Here is a 24,758-nt window from a genome sequence, read left to right as displayed (position 1 = left end):
GATACATAGAAAAGTGACTGGAGATACATAGGAAAGTGACGGGAGATACATAGGAAAGTGACTGGAGATACATAGGAAAGTGACGGGAGATACATAGGAAAGTGACTGGAGATACATAGAAAAGTGACTGGAGATACATAGAAAAGTGACTGGAGATACATAGAAAAGTGACTGGAGATACATAGAAAAGTGACTGGAGATACATAGGAAAGTGACTGGAGATACATAGGAAAGTGACTGGAGATACATAGGAAAGTGAGGGCAGTAGAGCCTGGGTCATACTCACTAGACGCAATACACTAGATAGGAGCGGCCATATCCTTGGGACATAGAATTTCTTCACAGACGTCATTGAATTTCCTCCTTGATCCGTTGAGTCCTAGCAGAGTATATACAAGGCAATTACATGAAAAGCAATTCCACCCAAAGTGGAAGGTTCCAGTATAGGGGTAATATCCATTGCCAGTAATTGTCCTGCAGACCTGTAGGCTACAATAGACTATAGGTTAATGTATGGGAGGTTATATGCTTGTGAGATGGAGAGAACTAAAAAGGGAGACTTATGGTCCTTTTACACGGAACGATTTATCGTTCGAATTTGCACGATAACAATCGAATTCGAACGATAATCGTACGTGTAAACGCAGCGAACGATCAAGCGACGAGCGAGAAATCGTTCATTTTGATCTTTCAACATGTTCTCAAATCATCTTTGATCGCTCGCAAAAAATTAGCAGATCGTTCAGTGTAAACAGTCTTTTAACGATTTGACCTATGTGTGAGATAGGCTTAAGCGATCGCAAAAGATTTTTCCGAACGATGTATCGTTTCATCTAAACGCTGATCGTTATTAAAAAAAACAGTGTTCATTCAAAATCGTTAATCGTGCGATCGGGCGAATTATCGCTCTGTGTAAAAGTACCATTAGGGTCCTATTGCAATTAACAACTAACGATAAACGTTTGCAAACGAGATTGTTTATCGTTAGTTCATCGTTAAAATCGTTCACCATATTACACAGAATAATTGTTATAATCGAATTGTTAATTACTATCGTTACTATGACCGTTTACTCCTTCTGATCCCAGCAAAACAATGAACAATGTGCTATTACACTGAGCGATTAGTGAACAAATGCGGAAATTGAGCAAACGAATGTGGAATTACAGCGAACGATTAGCGAACAATTAACAATAATTTTAGGTTGCGATCTAAGTCAACGACATGCGAATGATTTTTCGATCGTTGCCTGCAATTGCACTGAATGATTATTGTTTAAATTCGAACGATTTAACGATTTTTCACACTATAATCGTCCCGTGTAATAGGGCCCTTACTTAGACTGCCATTTCAACTGCCAGTATTGCCTTTGAAGATTGATAGGCCATCAGTATTAGATTGGTAATGACCCAACCCCTGGCACCATGACCATCAGCTGTTTGATAAGGTAACATGAGACATTGCAGCACTGTCTTGTTCTTGTACCTTGTACCGTCATTACAATTAGATAGATATTTGCAAGTAGTTGGCTGACTTAAAGGGAATCTGTCATCTGCTTTTCAGCTGTTGGCTCAAGGAGACACGTGGTCCCTCTCATATAGCCAGCTGTGTTTCCATAATATAGAAAGATGCTTTTATTTGCTTGCCCTCATTCCCACTTCCCTAAAGGGCAACACCTCCTCGCTGCCAGGGATAGGGAAGGGAGGAGGAAAGAATGGAAACGCCTCTTTGACAATTTTGCAGATATTCAGATGGACATAAGGAAGATACCATGGGAACATTTATCAAACATGGTGTAAAGTGAAACTGCCTCAGTTGCCCCTAGCAACCAATCAGATTCCACCTTTCAGTCCTCCCAGACTCTTTGGAAAATGAAAGGTGGAATCTGATTGGTTGCTAGGGGCAACTGAGACAGTTTCACTTTACACCATGTTTGATAAATCTCCCCCAATGTGTCTCCTTGACCTAACAGCTATCGAACAATGTCAGCAGTTTGAAACCGACAGCATATACTGTAGGCCCCAAACAAACCTAACCATTACATGAAGTGCCCTCCACCAGAAAAGAAATTCAGAGACAGATTCTTTTTTGGGTGGTGATTGGCCACAGATTTTATTTTAAATGGTAAAAACACAAATTTAAAGAAAATATATATATATAAAAAAGTTTCAAATCAACTGGAACGTTATACAGATTTGTAAATTACATCTATTTAAAAAAAAAGAAAAAAAAAATCACAATTATTGCAGTACTTATCAGCTGCTGTATGTCCTGCAGGAAGTGGTTTATTCTTTCCCATCTAGAGAGCAGGAGAGATTGGGATTTGCTACTGCTCTGGACAGTTTCTGTCACGGACAGAGATGGCAGCAGAGAGCACTGTGTCTGTGTATAACACACAATATTGACCTACCAATAAGGTGGTAGAGATGTGAAGGAATTACCATGTGGAAAACTCAGGGTGTAGCTTGTGACTATTGAGAGCAGTGACGGGTGACATAGGACATAGGTCTCGCAATTACAGACAATAAACCCAGGAGCTGGCACATAACAAATATGACACCTCATTACTGGAACGCATCAGGGGCCGGAATGTGGACGTCACTGAAATGCAAATAACAGACCGCTATAAGTGTGTATAATAAAGCATGTGATGGGGTGATTATAACAACAGTGCTGAATGTTATATATGAGGCCAGGGGTGCATGGCAGCCTGAAGCAGCTCTAACATCTATCTATGGTAGGAAATGGTAAGTCGGTGGCTGTTACAGATTCTGCATTGCGGCCCAGAGATATCAAGTCCCCCTCTTGCTGTGGTCAGTTCACCCTTTGCATACTTATAGTTCCTGGGCAGATGAGGATAGGAGGCCCCATTGTATAGGCCCGGCCACTGTATCCTCAAGGATCAATGGGCTGCCACATTTTTCTCCTGCAGCGGCCACTAAAGTAGGGCATGGACATTGGTTGCCTTAAAGGGGTAATTCACAAAAAAAATTATTTCAAATCAGATGCTGCCATAAAGTGCCAGAGATTTGTAATTTACTTCTATTTAAAACATCTCGTCTTCCAGTACTTATCAGCTCCTGTATGTCCTGCAGGAAATTATGTATACTCTTCAGTCTGACACAGTGCTCTCTGCTGCCACCTCTGTCCATGTCAGGAACTGTCCAGAACAGTAGCAAATCCCCATAGAAAACCTCTCCTGCTCTCCAGACTGGAAAGAAAAGAATATCATGAATGCACTGCATGATTATAAAAGTATTGCGTATATACGTCTGATATACAGGGGTCTTCTTCTAGGACCGAGGGGGACTTATCTTTGTGTGGGACCAGGGTTGTAGATGAGGCACCAGCAGACGGTTGAATGAAGAGGCAGCTGAGCTGTGAAGGGGTATCCCCCCCATACACATAAATGATAGTCCTCCCAACACTGTGATGTCAACCTATTGAGAGAATGGGGGTCCCAAATGTGGCAACTACCGAGTTCTGCATCCTGGTGGACATTGACTCAAGAGGAGGCCATGTTCGTCCATGCATTTCTACCAAAGTTTTACTACCCTTAATATATATGTTTTATGGCTAAAATAAAATATAACATTTTTCCCACACACAGAATTGTTCATCCCAATCTTGATGTTTCTTGAACAGAATAGGAGAAATGCAGTGAAGACTGACACCAGGGCAATTACGTAGGCGGATGCAGAATTTTGGATTCAGGGCCATTCAGGGTCAATGGTGCCTATTAGTGATTTTCATCCAGCATTTGTTCCAAGATGGACTAGATAGGATTGCTAGGAACTGGTATATTACAGTAGAGTTGTAAATTCTTCATCTTTGCCCTGCACTACTGGGATTGATGCCACCCCAGCTGGGGAAGGTTATATAAGGCTGATGAGTAGTTATAATGAATTCCAGGCCAAAGCATGAGAACGGGAAAGAAAAACACATTGGATGGAAACTGCAGAGGGAATGCCAGGACCGTCCAGCAGCACATATGAGACACACGCCTATAGCCCGGACACCCACACCATGAGGATGGGGTCATATGTTACAATTTGGTCAGGGCTTTTAGCAGAAACCAGGAATGGAACAAACATAGAAAAAATCATAGATGACTAATAGTATTTCTACTGATGCTAACCTTTTATATTTGGGTTGTGGGGCTTTAAAAAGGAAACAAAAGCAACCATACTCACCTGCTCTAATCTCCCACCACTGGCGTTCTGTCAGCTTATTCTGATGTGTTGCCTGTGCAGGACCTTCCCACTCAGTTATTTATTGACTGATGCTTTCAGTCATTGGCTAAGTCGGCCATTCCTTCAGAGACAACACGTCTGAGGAAGCAACAGGGAACTGCTGGAACGGGAGCAGCAGCAGGGCATCAGGGAAGGTGAGTATGGTTGCTTTTTTTTATTTTTAAAGCATATAAGTGAAAATTATTTTAAAATATTTCTGGATTTGTGGAATAACCCTTTAAAGTCTGGTCTACTTTATGGGTGGGGTCTACAAAGCCAGATAACGAATGCCTATAGACACTATTGGTGCAGAGTACACATTCCTGCTTTCCTCTGTCCTTCCCATGACTATCAGTTCTGAGTATGTTAAAGGGGTTATCCAGTGCTACAAAAACATGGCCGCTTTCTTTCAGAGACAACACGACTCTCAAGGTCAGGTGAGGTTTGCAATTAGGCTCCATTCACTTCAATGGAAGTGAGCAGCAAAACCCCGTCCAAGCTGGAGACAAGAGTGATGCTGTCTCTGGAAGAAAGTGGCCATGTTTGTTTAGCGCTGGATAACCCCTTTAATTCAGCACTCACACTAGATCTGCCTATTGGGAATATTAGTAAACGGGACCACAGTCCAACACTGAAGTCGGAACGACCACATTACAGCTCACTAATACAAGACTCTATTTATTATAATATGGGAAATATAATGCATACATGTGCTAGAATGTTTGACCAATGAACAGAACAGTTCGGAGGCCTATGGTGTATGTGTAGGACTATGTTTCCTTCGCTTAGGCAGCGAACCAGCAGGTTATTCTGGAATTCTACCAGATCAGCTGCTTATTATCTATTATTTATTTGTTATCACTGTGTCTTTTAAGTTACAAGGAGATGACCTATACCTTTAAGACATTCAAGATAACTTCATATACAGAAAACCAATTCTCCTATCATTCCAGGTATATACGCTTTCTAACATGTTTAACTAAAGGGTGTTCCCTACTGACAAGTATTCCATTGACTTCACTGATCTCGCATAAAGTATCTGACACTCTCCTTTATAGGCCAGACGTCAGCCAGTAGAGGTTTATAAATGGCAATAAAGCTGACACTTCTCTATTATTTGAGATGTAATATAACTTTTATTAGGGTCAGGGTTAGAGGATTTCAGTCCTTGAAGGCATGTATTACTAATAATGAGGATAGAGGTTGGGTGGTAAGGTTGGGTAGTGTCTCCGGTACGTAGCGGTTAGTACCTACCAAATGTGGTGCATGGTGGGACAACAGGAAAAACCAGCAATAGTTGTCCAGCACATTAAATCCAGTCCTACAGACTGCAGAACAAATGGCTAAAAACAGTTGTTTCTGACTATAATAGTAAGGTGTCAGATCACACAGGGCATTGCAATTGCTGGGCGGGGTAGCTGCAGACTGGTGCTGACCCCTATCCACTGCCATAAGTGAAAACAATGGGTACATGAGCATTACAACATGACCATAGAAGTAGGGATGGTCCGAACCGAGTTCGGTTCGGGTTTGTATGAACCCGAACCCTCGGTAATGATTACCGCTGTCTGCCCGCTCAGTGCACCGGGGGCGGATCCAGCGGGAGGACCTATGGCTATGGCTGTATCCCAGTTTTCCAGGCGATCCTCCCGCTGTATCCGCCCGCTCCACGGAGCAGGCAGACAGCGGGAATCTGATGACGAGCGTTCGGGTCATAGAAGAATGGGAGAGTATGTGCATTACTTACCTGGCATGCACTATGGGAAGAAGACAAGATACACAGTGACACTCTGGGCAATGGCATGCTGGGAAATCTTGGGTCCTGGCTAAATATTTATCTGACCATCAGGGACTGGATGCTGAAAATACAAGAAGCATGTATTAGGAACCTAATCTGTGATAGGGAGATTGTTGGTTATTGGTTATTACCCTGTTTCCCCCCAAAATAAGACAGTGTCTTATATTAAAGGGGTTATCCAGTGCTACAAAAAGATGGCCACTTTTGCCCCACTCTTGTCCTGCAATTAAGCTCCATTTACTTCAATGGAACTAAGTTTCAAACCCCACCCAATCTGGAGACAAGAGTGGGGCAGAGGTGGCCATGTTTTTGTAGCACTGGATAACCCCTTTAATTTTTGCTCCCAAAGATGCGCTATGTCTTATTTTTTCTCTTCCCATTGCCACCACTTTCCCCTCAAGAATACTCACCAAAGTCTTGGGTCCTCAGTATGTGCTTACTGCAGGCAGGAGCAATGCTGAGTGATGTCACCCAGCAGCGGCACCTTGGAATGTGCGGCGGGACGTGGGGGCCATGGAACAGCGGTATGCCCACGGCGCCGGCAGTGAAGGGCCACAAGGGGCTGGTGGTGGGGGGTGGCAGTCTGGAGGATCAGACTACACAAGGTTTATTTGTAGTCTGTTTCCATGGAGATGCTTAAGTCCTATTAGGAACTGTAGATACAAACTATATTTTTTAATCAGGACAATAAAATGCTAATAACTTACATGTATGCAGTTTTTAGGTTGTTAGTAACCTTGCGTCGGTTCAGTACCATGTTAGAGCCCATCTCTTTGTGGTGACTGACCAGCTCTGATGTCATGGACCAGCAGAGATAAAACACAAGGTCTGGTGGGCCGTCTTTTCCTATAAGTAGGCCACTAACCTAAGCTACTTTACTACTTGTTTCCCTTACTCCAACCCATTATCATGGCTGTGACTTTGGATTCTGCCATCCTCTTTGGATTCGACTTTTCGTACTTATCTTGACCTTCTGCCTTGTTCTCATCTTCCAGCTTGCTCTCTTGGTGATGACCCCCGGCTTTGCTCCTGTCTTGATCTCTACTTCTGCTCCATTCTCTACACAACTCTATTTGTTATGACACATGACCAGGAAAACTGTGAAAAATGACTTTAAATCCCACCCATAGTGTTTTTAAAAGCTGTATATTATGTGTACAGTGACTAGGTGGGACAGTAGCGGACGCCTCATGAATGACGTGTGACCTCCAGTTCTTTCAGCTCAGCGCTGCTGTCAGTCATTGTTGGCACCGGTCTGCATTAACCTTCTGCCGCTGCCCCACGCAGAGTCCGTGGGCACAGAAGAGCCATTGTGTGCTTGTCGTCCCCTCAGGACGCATACTTTCTCTGGGACAACACTTCATATTATGACAGCAGATATGGTTGTGGGCAGAGGGTGACGTTTTACTCAGAGATTGGGAACCTTTGGCCAGCTGTTGCAAAACTACAATTCCCATCATGCCTGGACAGCCAAAGCTGTTGCCTATAGCAACCAATGAAATGTGCAATTTAATAGGTTGCTATGGGCAACAGCTCCACATTTCCCTTGCACACACTTTGATAAATATCCCCTGTGCCAAAACTAGGTTGCTATGGGCAACAAAAACACGAGAAAGCTACCGAGTTAATATTTACCTATAAACTACTATAAAACTACTCAAAGGTCATAGGACAGTGGCAGGGCCGCACGTACAGAGATAAGGAGATGTATAGAACAGCATTTCTCTCCTCATGGATCAGCTGGAGAACGTGTCCTCACGTAGTCATTCTTGTCATTCATCATTTTTGTTGGTGCTGGATTATAGAATGTTCTGGACTAATACTGTTCTACGCATGTGTAGAAAACTAACTTAGAGAGGTATTCCAAGATAAAATAAGAGATTGTGGGGGGTCCGACCTCTGTACCCTCAGTAATCCCCATATTGTCCCACAGTTTATTTGTTTTGAATACAGCACATGACCCGCGGCTCTATTTATTCCTATGGAGCCACTGGACAATACCTCTTTAAGGCTAGGTTGAAGGGGTTAGCCAGCAAAAATCTTTTTCTTTCAAATCAACTGGTGTCAAAAAGTTATATAGGTTTGTAATTTACTTCTATAAAAAAAATCCTCCTCTTCCCATACTTATCAGCTGCTATATGTCCTGCAGGAAATGTTGTTTTATTTTCAGTCTGACACAGTGCTCTCTGCTGACTGAGACAGGAACTGTCCAGAGCAGGAGAGGTTTTCTATGGGGATTGATAGAAAACCGAGACAGAGATCCTGCCTCGGCCAGAGATGTCAGCAGAGAGCACTGTGTCAGACTGAAAATAAAACATTTCCTGCAGGACATACAGCAGCTGATAAGTATGGGGAGACTTGAGATTTTTTAGTAGAAGTAAATTACAAATCTATATAACTTTATGACACCAAATGTTTTTAAAGAAAAAAGATTTTTGCTAGACGACCCCTTTAAGGGGTTCCTGTTCCAGACATGGAAAGAGGTGGCAGCAGAGACCACCGTGTAGACTGGAAACAATACACCACTTTCTGCAGGACATACAGCAGCTGTTAATTACTGGAAGACTAGATGTAATATCCAAATAGATCTAATATCCAAATCTATATAGCTTTCTAACACCCAGTTCATTAGATTTTTTCCCCACCACAGTACCTCTTTAAAGCCTGTGTTAAGGGATATGTTTGAAATGTATCTGACATACATAGGTGTGAACCAAGCCTAACCTATTCAAGAAGTTGTAGGACAGGTTGAACATTTTTTTATTGGAACCGTTGTGGGGGACATATAATGTATTGGATACGTGCAATATAAATGACATGCTAACGTGCAAGTCAATGCAATTTCAGCAAAAAATTGTATAGTTTTTTGAAAATTCAATTTCTTTGGTGCAATGAAAATATTGTACGTAATTGTACGTAAATATTGTACGTAAGTGTACCTGTCACCTCAAAAAACATTTGACATATTAGAGGCATGATGCCAGTTTTCATACCCTTACCAATTTTTTAGAACGAGGAGGGAAAAGTTCTGCTCTGTGTACTTTACAGGTGATGATCCCATACAATTTCTATAAAGTTCCATATCCGTTGCATGGACAGAGCTAGGAGAGAACACACTTAGCACTCACTTCTCCTGTTTATATCTACAGTAGCAATTGGTTGAGGTTTCAGCACTCAGACAGCTACTGTCTTGCTAAAACAGTGCCACTCCAGATTGTGTGTGGTATTCCAATTCACTTCAATGAAACTGAGCTGCAAAACCCACACCCAAACTGAGAACAGGAAAGGTGCTGTTTCTGGAAGAAAGCATCCCATGTTTTTTTTTTTTTGTTTGTTTGTTTGTTTTTTAAGCCTGGAAAACCCCTTTAAGGGAGTGCTTTCTCAGCCACCATTGGTTGAGGCTGATCACAAAATTAGTAGTCAAAGCATTTTAACCCAGCGACAAGCCCTGGGAGTCAAAGTGCTGAGAGTGCTGAGAGTGGTGACTGTCTAATTTAATGTAATTAGACAATCCCTTTATGTGCAAGCTCAATTGTTAAACTATAAACCATGCCCTGTGTACAGTATGTCATGGCTTATATATAGGGGGAGGGAAGAGGCGGCAGGTTGCTTCAGACCTACAATATTGAATAACCTGGTGAGACTTGGTTGTAAGGTTTTGCAATCTGGTAAGTAATGGATATTATCAGTAATGATATGTTCAGCACTGGATGGTGGGTGTGCTTTATTTCCCGCTCTTAGTAATGAGGTTACTATGTGCGGTGACATTTCTTACCGTGTACACCAGTAATTACTGCAGGTCCTTTGTGGGACATCAACCGTTTCTCAGGAATCTCTATATTACAGGGACACGTAACCTCTACCTGTACGGTGTCCTTATTCATTATTTTAGTTATCATATAACACTATATAACCTGCAGAAAAAATAATGCTGGCCAATAAATTCAAGTTTTTTAACCAAATAAATGCTTTATTGTTCTACACAAACATTAAAAACCTTTTAAAATGGCAGAAAGTAACACAATATACACATTGGATGGCTTGCAAGGCAGATCTAATAGTTAGGAGCTATATATATATTATAGCAAATATATATATATATATATCTTATTTGATCTGCCTTGCAAGCCATCCAATGTGTATATTGTGTTACTTCCTACCATTTTAAAAAGGTATGTTAATGTTTGTGTAGAAAAATAAAGCATTTATGTGGTTAAAAAACTTGAATTCATTGTCCAGCATTATTTTTTCTGTAGGTTATACATATATATATATACACTCTCCCATCTAACACTATACAGTGCATACCATTCCATATAATGTACTCCCCCGTCTGACGCCACACACTGCATTCTTTCATCTGACGCCACACACTGCACTCTCCCCGTCTGACGCCACACACTGCACTCTCCCCGTCTGACGCCACACACTGCACTCTCCCCGTCTGACGCCACACACTGCACTCCCCCCCCGTCTGACGCCACACACTGCACTCTCCCCGTCTGACGCCACACACTGCACTCTCCCCGTCTGACGCCACACACTGCACTCTCCCCGTCTGACGCCACACACTGCACTCCCCCCCCGTCTGACGCCACACACTGCACTCTCCCCGTCTGACGCCACACACTGCACTCCCCCCCCGTCTGACGCCACACACTGCACTCTCCCCGTCTGACGCCACACACTGCACTCTGCCCGTCTGACGCCACACACTGCACTCCCCCCCCCCGTCTGACGCCACACACTGCACTCTGCCCGTCTGACGCCACACACTGCACTCCCCCCCCCCGTCTGACGCCACACACTGCACTCTCCCCGTCTGATGCCACACACTGCACTCTCCCCGTCTGACGCCACACACTGCACTCCCCCCCCCGTCTGACGCCACACACTGCACTCTCCCCGTCTGACGCCACACACTGCACTCTCCCCGTCTGACGCCACACACTGCACTCTGCCCGTCTGACGCCACACACTGCACTCCCCCCCGTCTGACGCCACACACTACACTCTCCCCGTCTGACGCCACACACTGCACTCCCCCCGTCTGACGCCACACACAGCACTCTCCCCGTCTGACGCCACACACTGCACTCTCCCCGTCTGACGCCACACACTGCACTCTCCCCGTCTGACACCACACACTGCACTCCCCCCCCGTCTGACGCCACACACTGCACTCTCCCCGTCTGACGCCACACACTGCACTCTCCCCGTCTGACGCCACACACTGCACTCTGCCCGTCTGACGCCACACACTGCACTCTCCCCGTCTGACGCCACACACTGCACTCTCCCCGTCTGACGCCACACACTGCACTCCCCCCGTCTGACGCCACACACTGCACTCCCCCCCGTCTGACGCCACACACTGCACTCTCCCCGTCTGATGCCACACACTGCACTCCCCCCATCTGACGCCACACACTGCACTCTCCCCGTCTGATGCCACACACTGCACTCCCCCCATCTGACGCCATACTGGCAGGAATCAAACACAGCCCGCGCCTTGTTTACCTATTTTGCAGTTTATTCTTAACAGTTTTTTTTTTCTCCCAATCTCTTGTGGAAAAAAATCATTTACTTTTTTAAAAATGTTTCCTCCTTTTTAATACAAGACAACTCAGCAAATCGTAGACTTAATGAAGAGAAGAAAGACGGAAGAGAAGAATGAAAAGGGGGGCGTAGAGAAACAAGCATATCTCCCGACTCCCTCCAAGTGGGCCATCGAAATAAAACTCAAAGATGGGAGCAGTGAAGGAGTTAATCATTGTGCTATTCATTACTAGAGGCACCAGAGGACACAGGCGGCCATAATGCGGCTCTTCCATGGTGCTCGAAAGACCCTGCAGGAGATGTGCTTAAAATGAGATTGTCTGAAGGTAACCCAACTCCTGAGTGCCTTATTGCAATGGCAGTATGGGTCCCTGGTCAATAGGGAACCCAGTATCTGAGTGCCACACTAAAGATACAACTTTGTGTCACCTCAAGCCCTTGTGGTACAAAGGTTTCCTATGTAGATAGCCCTAAATGCACTCCCTTAATATAATGGATGTGCCCTTTGGGGGGTGGGGAGATGGACAGGTGATCTGGAGTGTTCAAGGGGGCAGCATAACCCCTCAAAATAAACCCAAAAACATGTGATCTCTCTCGTATATGATTATTAGTGCTTGAGAGAGCAGCGAGACACTGCAGAGCAACCACCGCAGCGCAATCTATGTGCGCAGAGCCACCCACGGCAGTGCAATACAAGTAGTCACCCATGTCAGAGCACTCAGAGGAGAGCCGTTTGTTCTCAGTGTTCAGTGCAATGTATGAGTGTACCCCGTATGTCATCATGGAGATTGGTTGTGTGTGCAGTGATCATGCATTTGATGTCTTGGACATGCCATGCTATGCTCTGCAACCTCTGAGGGTGGATGGGTTCCTATGCTTCATTGGCAAGACTGGGGCAAAAATTAGGCTCTGCATCTATCAGAGTATTTGGTGATGTCCTTACATCATGTAAAAGACGCATCTCCTTCTTTTAGGATGAATCAATAAGCCATGATCAGCACATGAAGCAGTGTGCCCAGCTATACAAGGAGGAGATACCTGGGTGCAGTGCAGGTGGCTCTGCAGGAGGGGGCGCTGCAAACTGGCCCTGGTAATATGGTACAATACTGCAGCTGCTGCCGCTAGACGGACCCTACGTTAAAAAACAGGGTATTTATATTACACATGTATAAATATATATATATAGGACGCAAATAACATTTACAAAGAGGATACAAACTGGAGGACAGACCAGCTCGGAGTGTGTATGTTCACAATTGTCTGTGTGTCTGTATGTGTCCACCCAGGTGTTCTGAAGGTATCAGTCATGTGATTTATGTATGGACCCTATATTCATATACATACCTGGGGGATGATGGGTGATTATTACCACTTGTGTACATGATTACGGTACTACTATGTATGTAGGTAGAGCAGCATGATTGAAATGTACATGTTTAGGTCCCGGATGTACAGTAGTGTGTACATGGTTTTGTATGTTGGCCTGGTTTGAGAGTCCTGCCCTCGAGCATGTGGTGGTGGAGGTGGTAGATGAAATCATGTGTTAATGCTGGCGGCAGTGTCACTGCTGGCTCCTGTTACTGTTCTTGTCGGCTGAGTTCAGGTTGATGTCTTGTGGGGAGGTGGGACGGCGAGGTGGCATACGCTCATTGATTCGATCCAGTCCCCTGGCTTCTTCGAAGCTGCGAATCTTGTGCTGGGGAGAGATACGGACGGCTGCGGGGAGAAGAGGTTACAGTGATGAGAAAAACAAGGAAAAAATCTGATCCGATAACAATGGCAAATGGGACTGACACTGTATGGGTTGTCACCTAACTGTGACGTGTATCACTTTATAACTTAGTAAGTTACGAAGTCTGCAAAAGCTGGATGATGCATACCTACTGTAATGGTGGCCATATTAGATGTCACATCTCAAGAAATACATAAAGAATCCTAAAGTAGAAATTTTTATGAGGCTAAGGGCTCGTTCACACTACAACTTCACTGTGGTGCACAGGTATAGGCTGAAGTATCTGTACACAGAGAGCCACAGGGCCTCATTTACATCAATGGCTCAAATCTGCTAGAATTAACTCTTGTACACTCAACAAATAACCAGAACGTCCCCAGCTGACTATGTTTCGGCCACTGAAGTAAATGGAGTCCGTATTTCGTCAAGCACGAATAGGATGACAGGCTCTGCACGGCTCTATAGTGGAATATGTCAGGTGTATACACTGGAGATGTACATTCTCATAATGCATGTCTGACATATGGTATAAATGCAGTGTGAACATGAGATAACATAAAATCCACTGCCTGTCTCTTGCATCTGATCTGACATCAGGGATGGGAAGATGCTGCTGCACTGTGGGCACAATACTTCTGCAGCAACTAACAACTCTCTTGCCCCATGTCGGGTACGGGACATGCCTTTTAATAATAATATCAATTTCTTCATCATCGGGAGGCAGCCCTGAACTCTGGCTGACAAGAGAGACATTAGCTATGCAAAAATGCATTAAAATGCTAAGATAAAATACTCTACTAATGCTGTTCTGCTTGTTTGTCAGTCCAAAGATTAAACCAGCTGGCATGCTGTGCTTTCATTTCTTGTTAGCAGAGCACCCCCTAGTGTCAGTTTTATAGACTGTAGCTCGGGGGCTGCTGGTACTCACCTTCTTGTGCCTCCACTGCTTCTTCGGTAGCTGTGTGACAGATAGAGGAGGATAAGGTATTAGATTGGGATCTGGGTCACATGGATTTACCCCTCCTATACACACAATCAGGGGAGCCTAATAAACTGGTGACACAATTCCTTAAGGGATTCCCTGGGGCTGTGTATGTATTAGTTACTAAATGGAATATGGGACAACCGTGGGCATAGATAGGATGTGCAACAATGTGGCTGTAATACCAAGCAAGGTAATGATTTTCCTTATATACACTGTATACGGGAAGCTTATAATGCTGATGTAAAGTCATACAGATCCATATATACATTCTGGGTATATGAACACTGCAGATAAAGGGAGACAAAACCCCATGAATTTCTCATGCTGATCCTGACAGGTTATTCCAGTTCATCCCTAGGAATACAGGACTCATTGTGAGATCCTCCAGCACAACATAACATTGCACCAAGAGGGTTACCTGTGCGGACTTGTGAGGAGGAGAGGCTGAGGAAGAACATTCCTCACATCATTTCTCTCATATAAGGACTATGCCAGACACATGGATGATCCTCTGCCCTCCTTCTTCCCTACTTTGCTGGTCTCTGTTCAGCAATGTCGTGGTGGACTGTGACAGGCGACTGCCACAACCAATTATTCACTGTAACGGCCGCATGTCTCAATATTTCACTGGTGATAAACCTTTAATAGGGAAACTCTATATAGAAGCTGTATCCATTTTAATGGATGTATCCAACTGTGAAACGTTGCTGTGGGTGATGGGCCTAAAAACTGCTTATGATTTCTTCCTTACACTCTGGATGCTGCTTCCTTTTACCTTGCTCCTATTTGTCTCTGGTGTCCCCCGGAGACGATCCTGCAGTGCATTGTGAATTCCCCTGAATTAGCTAAATGTTTGCATTCTGGATCCAGGGTCACAGTATTCCTGGGCCCAAATTGTAACCCTGGAACTATCACATGGAGACACAGAGACACAGACACAGAGACAACACAAGACTATAAAACTTACCGCTCTGCAGGGTCTGTCTTCCTCCAGACAGGACTCCCTGGGGAAGCGTTCCTGTGGGTGTCAGGCCCTTCAGCGTCAGCACACTTTCACTTTCCTCCCTGAGGATGAAATATCATAAATCAGATACCTGGAGACTAGTAACACAAGTACAAACTGTTTTTCCTCATCCAAAGTTACCACTACTTTTGTATAGTTCTTTATGCAAGCGAGTCTGGGTGAAGCTTTTTTTTTAGTTGATCTACATGTGGTCCCCTCATGCAGAAGTCAGATGTGTTTTAATCCAATAGTGTGATGTGTCTGAGAATGTCACCTGAGTACTGAGAAAACACGGGCCATCTTCCCAATGGCTCGGATCTTGTTCCGTATAATCTCTTTACGCACAGATGCTCCACCTTGAAGGAAACACAGAATTTATTAATTCAATGGAAATTCCTTACACAATTACCTGTATAGGAAGTTGCTAAATATTTTGGTATGCTACATAATTTACTAAATGATAACACAAGAAATCTGCAAAGAAGAATGGCAGACCTAATTATTTTATATATATATATATATATATATATATATATATATATATATATATATATATACACAGTTACATTGGATGTCTGAGAACATCACATTTTCCCCTACTCTCTCTATACCAATACATGAAGCTGAGACTAGTAAATGAGAGACTGTAGATCAGAAACAGAGAGGAGTAGGGTACAAGTGGCTGGTGCACATGGCAAAGACCCCTTCCGCTTTATACAATGGACTATCTGAGATTACACAAATAATCTGTAACTCTGGTATTTTCACATAATGGAGAATATGCCTGTGATTGAAGGGGATGCATAAATGCCAGAAAGAGCCAGAAGGCTTCAAGGCTTGAGGTAGGTTCAGGTCCCATGAGTATGACCCACATCAACTGGACATTTATGGTATATCCTGTGGATATGTCCTAAATGTCCAGATGGCAATACCCCTTTAGGGAGCCTTCACACACACACAATGTATCCGCAGCGGATTTCTCATTGCGAATTTGCTGTGAAATCTGGTGCGGATACTTGCCCATGCATTTCAATGGGCTGACATACTCGCAGCAGGATTGTCATCCCACTGCGAGTATGGTAAACCCAGCGCCGTTAAGCCTCACAGCCCAGGAGCATACATTACCTGCTCCTCGCTCCTGCTTGCTTCTAAGGCGGCAGAAATATTAGTTCTGTTCACATCTGTATTAGAGGATCTGTTTGGGGTCTCTGTCACAAATTTTATATTTGGCTGTGCAAGATATAACTCTATAAACGACCCAGAAAAATGGATTATGATGGACCCTTATGAACATTTAAAGGGGTTATGCAGGATAAGCGCAACTGCTTTGTTGCAGCAACAGCACCATTGCTCTCCTCAGGTTGTGTTTGGTATTACAAGTCAGCTCCATTCACACCCAAGCTGAGGACAGGAGAGCAGCCATGTTTTTTCTTAAACTGGACAAACCCTTTAAATCGGTGGTTTCTAGGTAATATAAAATCCTTACGAGTGCCCTGACTGCCTAAATAGATTGAAATTGACATTGAAGTAACAGCTGAAAAAAGTGTTGTGATAAGAAAAGCAAAAAAAATAGGAGAAAACTTCGCCTTACTTTCCAGCGTGTCTTCTCCATCTGAAATCAGCTCATCGTCCGAGCATATACTGAGAATATTCACCAGCATTTCCGTAACTGGAGAGAAAAGGAGCAAGATAGCAGAACAAGGTCAACAACATTATATTATATATGTTCAATATGCAGGATTGTTAGACTGACACGTTCCCGCACTGTTGTTCTGGTAAGGTAAACGCAACCATTGAAAAGACCCTCTCAGTATAGATGCAGATGCAGAAAAGGATCCTTACAGGTAATTTCAGAACATGTCGTTGCTATGTTGTGCATTTTTTTTACCTTTCTCCCCAACAAAGGGCAGGGACCACGTGAACACATCCATGAAGTTTGGCAGCCAGTAAGGATGTGGAGAGCAATTAAACTGACGGATATTCATGACATTGTTTTCATACTTGAGCACTGCGGCTGTAAGGAGACAATAAGAAGCAATTTTACATATGCTGCAGACGCCTTTAGCACAGACTCCCACACACACAGGCAGCGGCAGTAGCTGCTCCTTACAAAGACATGTGGCGGTGGTAGCACAAGCTCCGACAGCTTCACACGTATGCAGAATATTTTATTATCTTCGTATAGCACAGAAAGTCTGACTGAGATCTTTATAACTCGTATGATGGGTGCAGTTGCGGACGTCTCAAATTTTTAGAATGATACTTGTGATGCCTGATAACTAGAGATGAGCAAACCGGGTTCGGGTTAGAGTCGATCCGAACCCGAACGATCAGCATTTGATTAGCTGGGGCTGCTGAACTTGGATAAAGCTCTAAGGTTGTCTGGAAAACATGGATACAGCCAATGACTATATCCATGATTTCCACATAGCCTTAGGGCTTTATTCAAGGTCAGCAGCCACCGCTAATCAAATACCGATCGTTCAGGTTCAGATGGACTCGAACCCGAACCCGGTTCGCTCATCTCTCCTCATAAACTTACAACCCATCCCCTCCCGTCCACCATCAAAACCATCATTCCCTCCCGCTTACAAGGTGTAAGAGTGTAATCCACCTATACAGGAGACAACGCAGTTCTTCCCAATGTAAAATGTCAATAAAATGTACACAATGCCGGCACCACAGGGAGATACTGTAACTCACCTCACAGCTTCCAGTATTACATCCCAACAAGCAGCCATATAGTCTACTGACAGCTGCGTCCAGTTGCTAGGCAACCAGATGCTTCTCCTCCTGCCGCTCTGCTTTCTGTCTCCAGTTGCAGCCCACGGCCTCCTGCTCTGGTCGCTGACTACACTCCTGCCTAGATCTTCAGATGCTACGCCTGATACTTGTAGTACTACTCCTGTTCCCGACTGCTGGTTATTTCCTGCTTATGCTCCTGCTTGGCTCTTGTCCTACAGTCCCTGACAGAAGTTCTGTCACTTATCCATGTTGTGGAAACCAAAGCTGTGGGTCCTATTCCACGGAGCGATAATTGGCCCGATACGGCCGTGTCATCGACTAATCGTTTATTAGGTTCAAACCTAAAAGAATCGGGCCCCGACCTCGCATCGCTGCGTGGAATAGCGGGCAACCGACGATTTCACAAGCACCATGCTTTACCTATGCATGTTGCAGGTCTTCTCCTGTGCTCCTTCTGACTCCTGATCCTGTGCGCAGCAGCAGCAGCCAATCCTGGCCAGTGATTGGCTGAGCGGTCTGTCAGCTAAGACAGGCTGAACCGAAGCTGCTACTGCGCGCGTGATCGGGAGGAAGAGGGAGTGCAGGAGAAGACCTGCAACATGTTTAGGTAAAGTATGGTGTTTAAACAAGGGCTGCAAGGACATCGATAACGATGTCCCTGCAGCCCTCGCTAAACGATTATCGGGCCGTGCATGTAATAGGCCCAGTAAACAACGATCTGCTAGATCGGCGCTCTTTACATTATTGATCTGGCCCCCACCGGCCCGTGGAATAGGACCCATAAAATTAATTCATTGGTTTTGGAAATGACTCAACATTTATTGAACACAGAGAGGTCAGATTTTGGCAAGACTAAAGTATTGTCACTCACAGAAAGTAATGTGAAAATCAAAAAATTCACTTCAAATACAAAGCTCTGTTTCCTAACATTGGTGAATGAAGCTGTGGTGCCATATTTAATATTTTGTGTGACTTCCATGCGTTTCCGCTATGATTCATAAAATTTATTTGGTCTTCCAAGCTTCCTCTTTCATCCTACCCCAAACCTGCTCAATGATGTCCATGTCTGGTGACCAGGCTAGCCAGTCCTGGAGCACCTACATCTTCATTGTGATGCGCTTCTGGTTTGCTTGCAGCCCCTGACCGGCAGGTAAGATGGCAACATTCTCCTGGTCTTCCTCTTCTGCATTTTCCAAGTCATCGAGACCCAACATCATCAAAATCATCTCCATCAAAGTTGTCTTCGTTATCAGACATGGCGCAGCTCCTCGTCTACAGCCCAGGCAGGTGAAGTCTCAGTCACTCCGCGCTGTCACAAAACTTCCACCACCATCTTGTATCTTGGATCCATATTGGCTCCAGTAGGTCTCCTGCAGTATTTGCGGCGGCTGTGGTGTAATTCAACTGAAGATTCATCTGAGAAATCCACCTCCTGCCTTGTTTCCAGCGTCCATCCATTTAGCAGGCTGTGGGCCTTGGCAAATGCCACACGTTTTTTTACTTGCCTTTTGTTTAGTGCTGGCTTCTGGGCACTGATTCCACCATGAAGGCCATTTTAAGACAGAATCCTACAGACTGTTCTAGCAGACACAGGGACATGAGGTGACCAGGCCTGTTGGAGCCCGGCTGCAGTGAAAGAGCTGGCTTTTTATATTCGAACCAACAATCGATCCTCCTGAGCTGTTGTCTTGTGGGGACTGCCGGACCTGGGCTTGTCAAAAACATCTCCAGTCTCATCAAATCTTTTTTTAATTCTTTGTACTTGACGCTGAGACACTTTAAAGGTGTCGGCCACCTCTGCGGTGGATCTGGTCTTCAGCCTCTTGATAATCCAGGCTTTGGTCACAGGGTGGATTCTTGGCATGTTGTCAAGTTGCAGTTGAAGTGAAGGTCTGGGGTGCTGGAGTTCTTTTTATACACACCCACTAAGTAACCGACCACTCATATAAGTCTTTTCTAAAACCAATGGATGAATTTTAAATCAGGTTATAAGCTTTGGTTTCCACAACATGGAGAAGTGACAGAACTTCTATCAGGGACTGTATGTCTCCTGTTTCTGATTCTTTTTCTTGACTACACACCTGCCTTGCCCTCTGGATACTACGCCTGGTACTTGTAGTGATCTTCCTGGTCCCGACTGAATGCTAACTCCTTCACTCCTGTCTCATCCCTTGACTTGTCACTTCTTGTTTTCCTGGTGACAAACCTCAACCCTGTCTCCAACTACATCCTGGCTCCCACAGCCAGCCAATGACTATTCTAGGAACCGTGCACTGAAAATTTACCAGAAAATTTGAAGAAAACCAAGGGATCCCTTAGGCTCCTATGACAGGGGCTAACTACAGCCCAATCATTTTAGTAAACGAGCTCAGGAGAGAAGACTGGAAGCGGGGAGAGGTAAAGTATCAGGTGTTTAGGTAAGTGTCAGCTGCCAGCGTCCAACACGTCTGGGTCCAAACCTAAACCAATGATCAGCCGATGATTGTTATCATTGTTGTTTCTATTACACGGAGCGGTAATTGGCTTGATTTGGCCGATTATCACCCCTTAAGGCACTATTACGCGGGAGGATTATAGTTCGAAAACTCCTTGGATCGTTCGGATTTGAACGATAATCGTTTAGTGTAATAACAGGCAATGATTAAACGACCAACAAAAAAAATTGTTGGTCGTTTGATTTGGACCTATTTTTATCTTTGATCGTTTGCAAATCGTTCGCATGTAATAAGACGTCGTTCGCAGTAGCGACAACAGCGTGAACGGTTATAAGTAACGGGTATCGTTCCGTGTAATTGGGTGAACGATTTCAGGACGTTCGCCATAGCGGTCGTTTGAGATCGTTTATCGTTAAAAAAAATCGCTTTGTGGAATAGTACCCTTAATCCATCCGATTATCGTTTCGTGTAATAAACACAACGATCAGCCGTTGATCGTTGTCAGTGGCTGATCGTTGATATAGGTTTGGACCTATAATTGTAGGGCGCCAATCGGGCATCGCTACGTGTAATAGCGGTGCGTGGACGGCGGCTGGCGATATGCAAACAGAATACATTACTTATCCATGCTGCAGGGCTCCTCTTGCGCTCTGCTTCTCCCCAGGTCAACGGCCTCTGAAGCTGGAGCGTGCGGGACCCGGGGAGAAGCAGAGAACAAGAGGAGCCCTGCAGCATGGATAGATAATGTATACAATTTAAGCAAGGGCTGGAAGGACATCGGTAACGATAATGGTAATGGCCATGTAATAGGCCCAGTAAACAATCGCTGATGTGCTAGTTTACAGTTATTATCGGGCCCCCATTGGCCCGTGTAATAACACCCTTAGACTCCGCACCCCAGACTATCCAGACCGCAGCTCAGTGATCCACATTCTGTCACATGACCATTATCAACTCACACATTAGCAAACCAGTTTAACCCTCAACGTGAGGATTAAAGACTCCAGAAGCCCTGGAGACAGAATCTCTAACACAGTGCCTCTTTTGAAGTTTTATTCAATCAATACCACTTGTAAAGAAGCAGTGGATGGAGATTTCGATTTATGGATATCTCTGACCAGCTTCAAAGGGGCTGATGTGCTTTGTTCTGACAGTCGGCTGGAGTTCCTGTTGACATTCCCTAGGCTTTGTTATCTTCCAACTTGTCTACACGAAAGAAAGTTGCAATTCCCCTTAAAAATTCAGCAGGACAACACCCAAATACACTGGAGCCATCATCTAACCTTTGTTGTTGTAGACATCAAGGTAATTCGGTGCAGAAAAAATGGTGATGAGGGAAGGAAAACCAGTCGTCTGACTCTTCCGATACATTCGGTAACTGTGGAAAAGGAATACAAGAGTGGAAAATTGTCAACCTCCTATATCCATACATCAATGTCTCTGTATGCTAGCCCTATTAAAAGGAGAAGTTAAGTGAATTTTTTTATTAAAGTAATGTATTGTCCCCCAAAACTTATACAAATCACCAATATACACTTATTACGGGAAATGCACATAAAGGGCTTTTTCACTGCACTTACTACTGCATCAAGGCTTCACTTCCTGGATAACATGGTGACGTCACAACCCGACTCCCAGAGCTGTGCGGGCTGTGGCTGCTGGAAAGGATGATGGCAGGGGGATGCTCAGTGTCCCTCCAGTGCCCTGTGTCCCTCAGTGTCCCCCTGCCATCATCCTCTCCAGCAGCCACAGCCCGCACAGCTCTGGGAGTTGGGGTGTGTCATCACTATGTTATCCAGGAAGTGACATCACCATGTTATACAGGAAGTGACATCACCATGTTATACAGGAAGTGACATCACCATCTTATCCAGAAAATGAAGCCTTGATGCTGTAGTAAGTGCAGGGAAAAAACACTTTATGTGCATTTGCCATTATAAGTGTACATTGGTGATTTGTATAACTTTGGGGGGGGGGGGGGGCAATACAATACTTAAATAAAAATTTTCGCCGGACTTCTCCTTTAAAGATACAAGTGACAGACGTTTGTACACCTGTAGGGCATTTTGCAAGCTCCTGTATCAGAATCCTGCAGAAATGACCTCCTGGTCCTTAACCTATCTGCCATGCCACTGCAGATGACTGCAAGACTCTGAAACAGCTGTCTGCAGATGGGTGGTCTTTCCTTTTGAAGAGATTTCTGGCTTGACTTATATCCCCATCAATGTTCTAAGACTCCTAGATGGAGTGAAACACTCAACACTTTGCCTAAGTGGTGTGAGAGCTATTTGCATGTCCTTTCTTTTCAGAATTTCCAGTGGAGCAGGAACAACTAAGGGCCCATTTACACAGAAAGATTATCTGCCAAAGATCTGAAGCCAAAGCCAGGAATGGATTTGAAAGGAGGAGAAATCTCAGGCTTTCCTTTATGACATGATCCCTGTTTATAGTCTGTTTCTGGCTTTGGCTTCAAATCTTTGGCAGATAACCTTGGCAGACAATCTTTCTGTGTAAATGGACCCCAAGTCTCCACACGTCTTTATGAGAGACTCTCATTATGGAAAACTAGTATCTCTTTGACCCACATTAAAGGGGTTGTATAAGATCAAGAAAAAAACAAGGCCCCTCTTATCCACATGCTTTGTGGGTAAATATGTGGAATACCAAGCAGCGTCCATAGACAACCTGTTTCGGGTGGAGGGGGGCAGACATGTTTTTCTAATCTTATCAACAACTTTTTTAAAAAATCCCATACTGTCAAAAGTATACACTGATCAACCTAATGTTGTGTAGGCCGCCTGTCCGCCATAACTCCGACAGCACAGCAGGGGCTCAGGATTGGTGAGACATCTGCATGGTTTAACCGTCTACACAGGTGTCAAACTCTGGCCCTCCAGCTGTTGCAAAACTACAACTCCCATCAAATCTGGACAGCCAAAGCTAAAAGCTTTGGCTGTCCAGGCATGATGTGAGTTGTAGTTTTGCAGCAGCTGGAGGGCCTGAGTTTGACACCCCTGGTCTAGGCTGAGAATAGTGATGGTGCAGCATTACCCAGCATCCTGTGCTTCATGGGCTCGAATCACAGACAGGAGGTTGTTGCTCTGCAGGAACTCACACACCGCGGGGTAGCTGAAATACACAAGGTGTTAATAAGATAGAGAACATAAAAGTCACATTGTGCTCAGTATATACAATGGACTGCTGTCTTGTTACCTGTAGAAATAGGAGCACCCACGAACCGTGTTGTGGGTGAAATGTTCCAAAGTCTTTTCATTGCCGTAGTCCTCAGCCGGGTCAGACCACAGCAGATCGCACATAGGTCCAAAGGCGGGGGGTTCCTTGAATCGGTCTAACTGAGGGGGCGGAAAGAATAAGGAGAATATGAAAGACGGGAACCACCAAGGAAGGCTTTATATCAGACCCAATGTATTAAGAGGCGTGCATTTGGTATACTTTACTCCAACGTACGTCACGCTATACAAGGGTAAAGTAACCACAGTGCCATTGTGAACCTATAATACAAAGCCAGTATGACTGATATCTAATCCAATCCTATTTATAAAACTAGTTCTATATTAAAAGTGGCATTATAAAAAAGACATGAATTCTAACGAATATTGTCAGATGACAGTACGGCGGGTGGGATTCACCTTTCTGATGTCGTCCAGGCAAGAGATTTCAGGGGAGAGACCCCCGTGCACACACAGGAACTGCTGGTTGAGCAGAGCTGCTAGTGGGAGGCAGTCGAAGGCATCCATACAGGAGTCATACACTCGCTCCGAATACTTAATTTTACCTGTGGGGAAATGATCAATAATAAAATGCATAGACATAGCCAGACCCTAAACTACAGGCAGTAACTACACAATGGTGCTTGCTTGGAATCTTTCCATAACTCTATAGGCTTGAATGGAAGGAGCAGCGCACATGCTGGATGCAGAATGCAGACCCCCATTCTCCGAATAGGTTGAGGTCACTGAGATGGGAAAGCCTCAAAAAAAAAAATCAACATACCTCCGAACATGTCAATCTCTATGGGCAGTATAGGCATGATGTGGTAGGAGGTGTATGGGCAGTATAGGCCTATACAGGTGATGTGGAGGGAGGTGTATGGGCAGTATAGGCCTATACAGGTGATGTGGAGGGAGGTGTATGGGCAGTATAGGCCTATACAGGTGATGTGGAGGGAGGTGTATGGTCATGTGCTCCTCCATCTTATGGAAGAGATTGCCATTCACAGTGCCAAGAAGGATGGCACAGCAAGGAGTG

At 44.5% G+C, this 24,758-nt stretch overlaps 2 protein-coding genes across 5 annotated transcripts in view; both read right to left on the bottom strand.

The window, feature by feature from the left end:
* Positions 1 to 6,063, bottom strand: part of SORBS3 (sorbin and SH3 domain containing 3) — a 40,595-nt gene extending 34,532 nt beyond the window's left edge. For 3 of the 4 annotated variants that reach the window (XM_069944634.1, XM_069944676.1, XM_069944644.1), the window contains exons 1-2: positions 5,980 to 6,052; positions 287 to 379 (exon numbers count right to left, since the gene is read on the bottom strand). In XM_069944634.1, the coding sequence (XP_069800735.1) occupies positions 287 to 379; positions 5,980 to 6,036 (150 nt within the window). In that variant the 5' untranslated portion in view covers positions 6,037 to 6,052. Of the gene's footprint in view, positions 1 to 286; positions 380 to 5,979 lie in introns of all 4 variants that reach the window. The other variant, XM_069944685.1, reaches the window with a different exon arrangement.
* A 5,479-nt stretch (positions 6,064 to 11,542) lies between these two features.
* PPP3CC (protein phosphatase 3 catalytic subunit gamma) overlaps positions 11,543 to 24,758 on the bottom strand; it is a 36,385-nt gene continuing 23,169 nt past the window's right edge. Inside the window, exons 5-14 of the mRNA XM_069944621.1 lie at positions 24,140 to 24,285; positions 23,703 to 23,842; positions 23,541 to 23,618; positions 21,773 to 21,867; positions 17,198 to 17,323; positions 16,901 to 16,978; positions 15,584 to 15,665; positions 15,274 to 15,371; positions 14,250 to 14,279; positions 11,543 to 13,305 (exon numbers count right to left, since the gene is read on the bottom strand). Coding sequence (XP_069800722.1) covers positions 13,151 to 13,305; positions 14,250 to 14,279; positions 15,274 to 15,371; positions 15,584 to 15,665; positions 16,901 to 16,978; positions 17,198 to 17,323; positions 21,773 to 21,867; positions 23,541 to 23,618; positions 23,703 to 23,842; positions 24,140 to 24,285 — 1,028 coding nt within the window. The 3' untranslated portion in view covers positions 11,543 to 13,150. The remainder of the gene's footprint in view (positions 13,306 to 14,249; positions 14,280 to 15,273; positions 15,372 to 15,583; positions 15,666 to 16,900; positions 16,979 to 17,197; positions 17,324 to 21,772; positions 21,868 to 23,540; positions 23,619 to 23,702; positions 23,843 to 24,139; positions 24,286 to 24,758) is intronic.

The sequence above is a fragment of the Dendropsophus ebraccatus genome, chromosome 1 (assembly GCF_027789765.1).
Source record: "Dendropsophus ebraccatus isolate aDenEbr1 chromosome 1, aDenEbr1.pat, whole genome shotgun sequence".
Lineage (NCBI taxonomy): Eukaryota > Metazoa > Chordata > Amphibia > Anura > Hylidae > Dendropsophus > Dendropsophus ebraccatus.
Note: the sequence above shows the minus strand (reverse complement) of the source record. Positions and strands in the feature narration are given on the sequence as shown.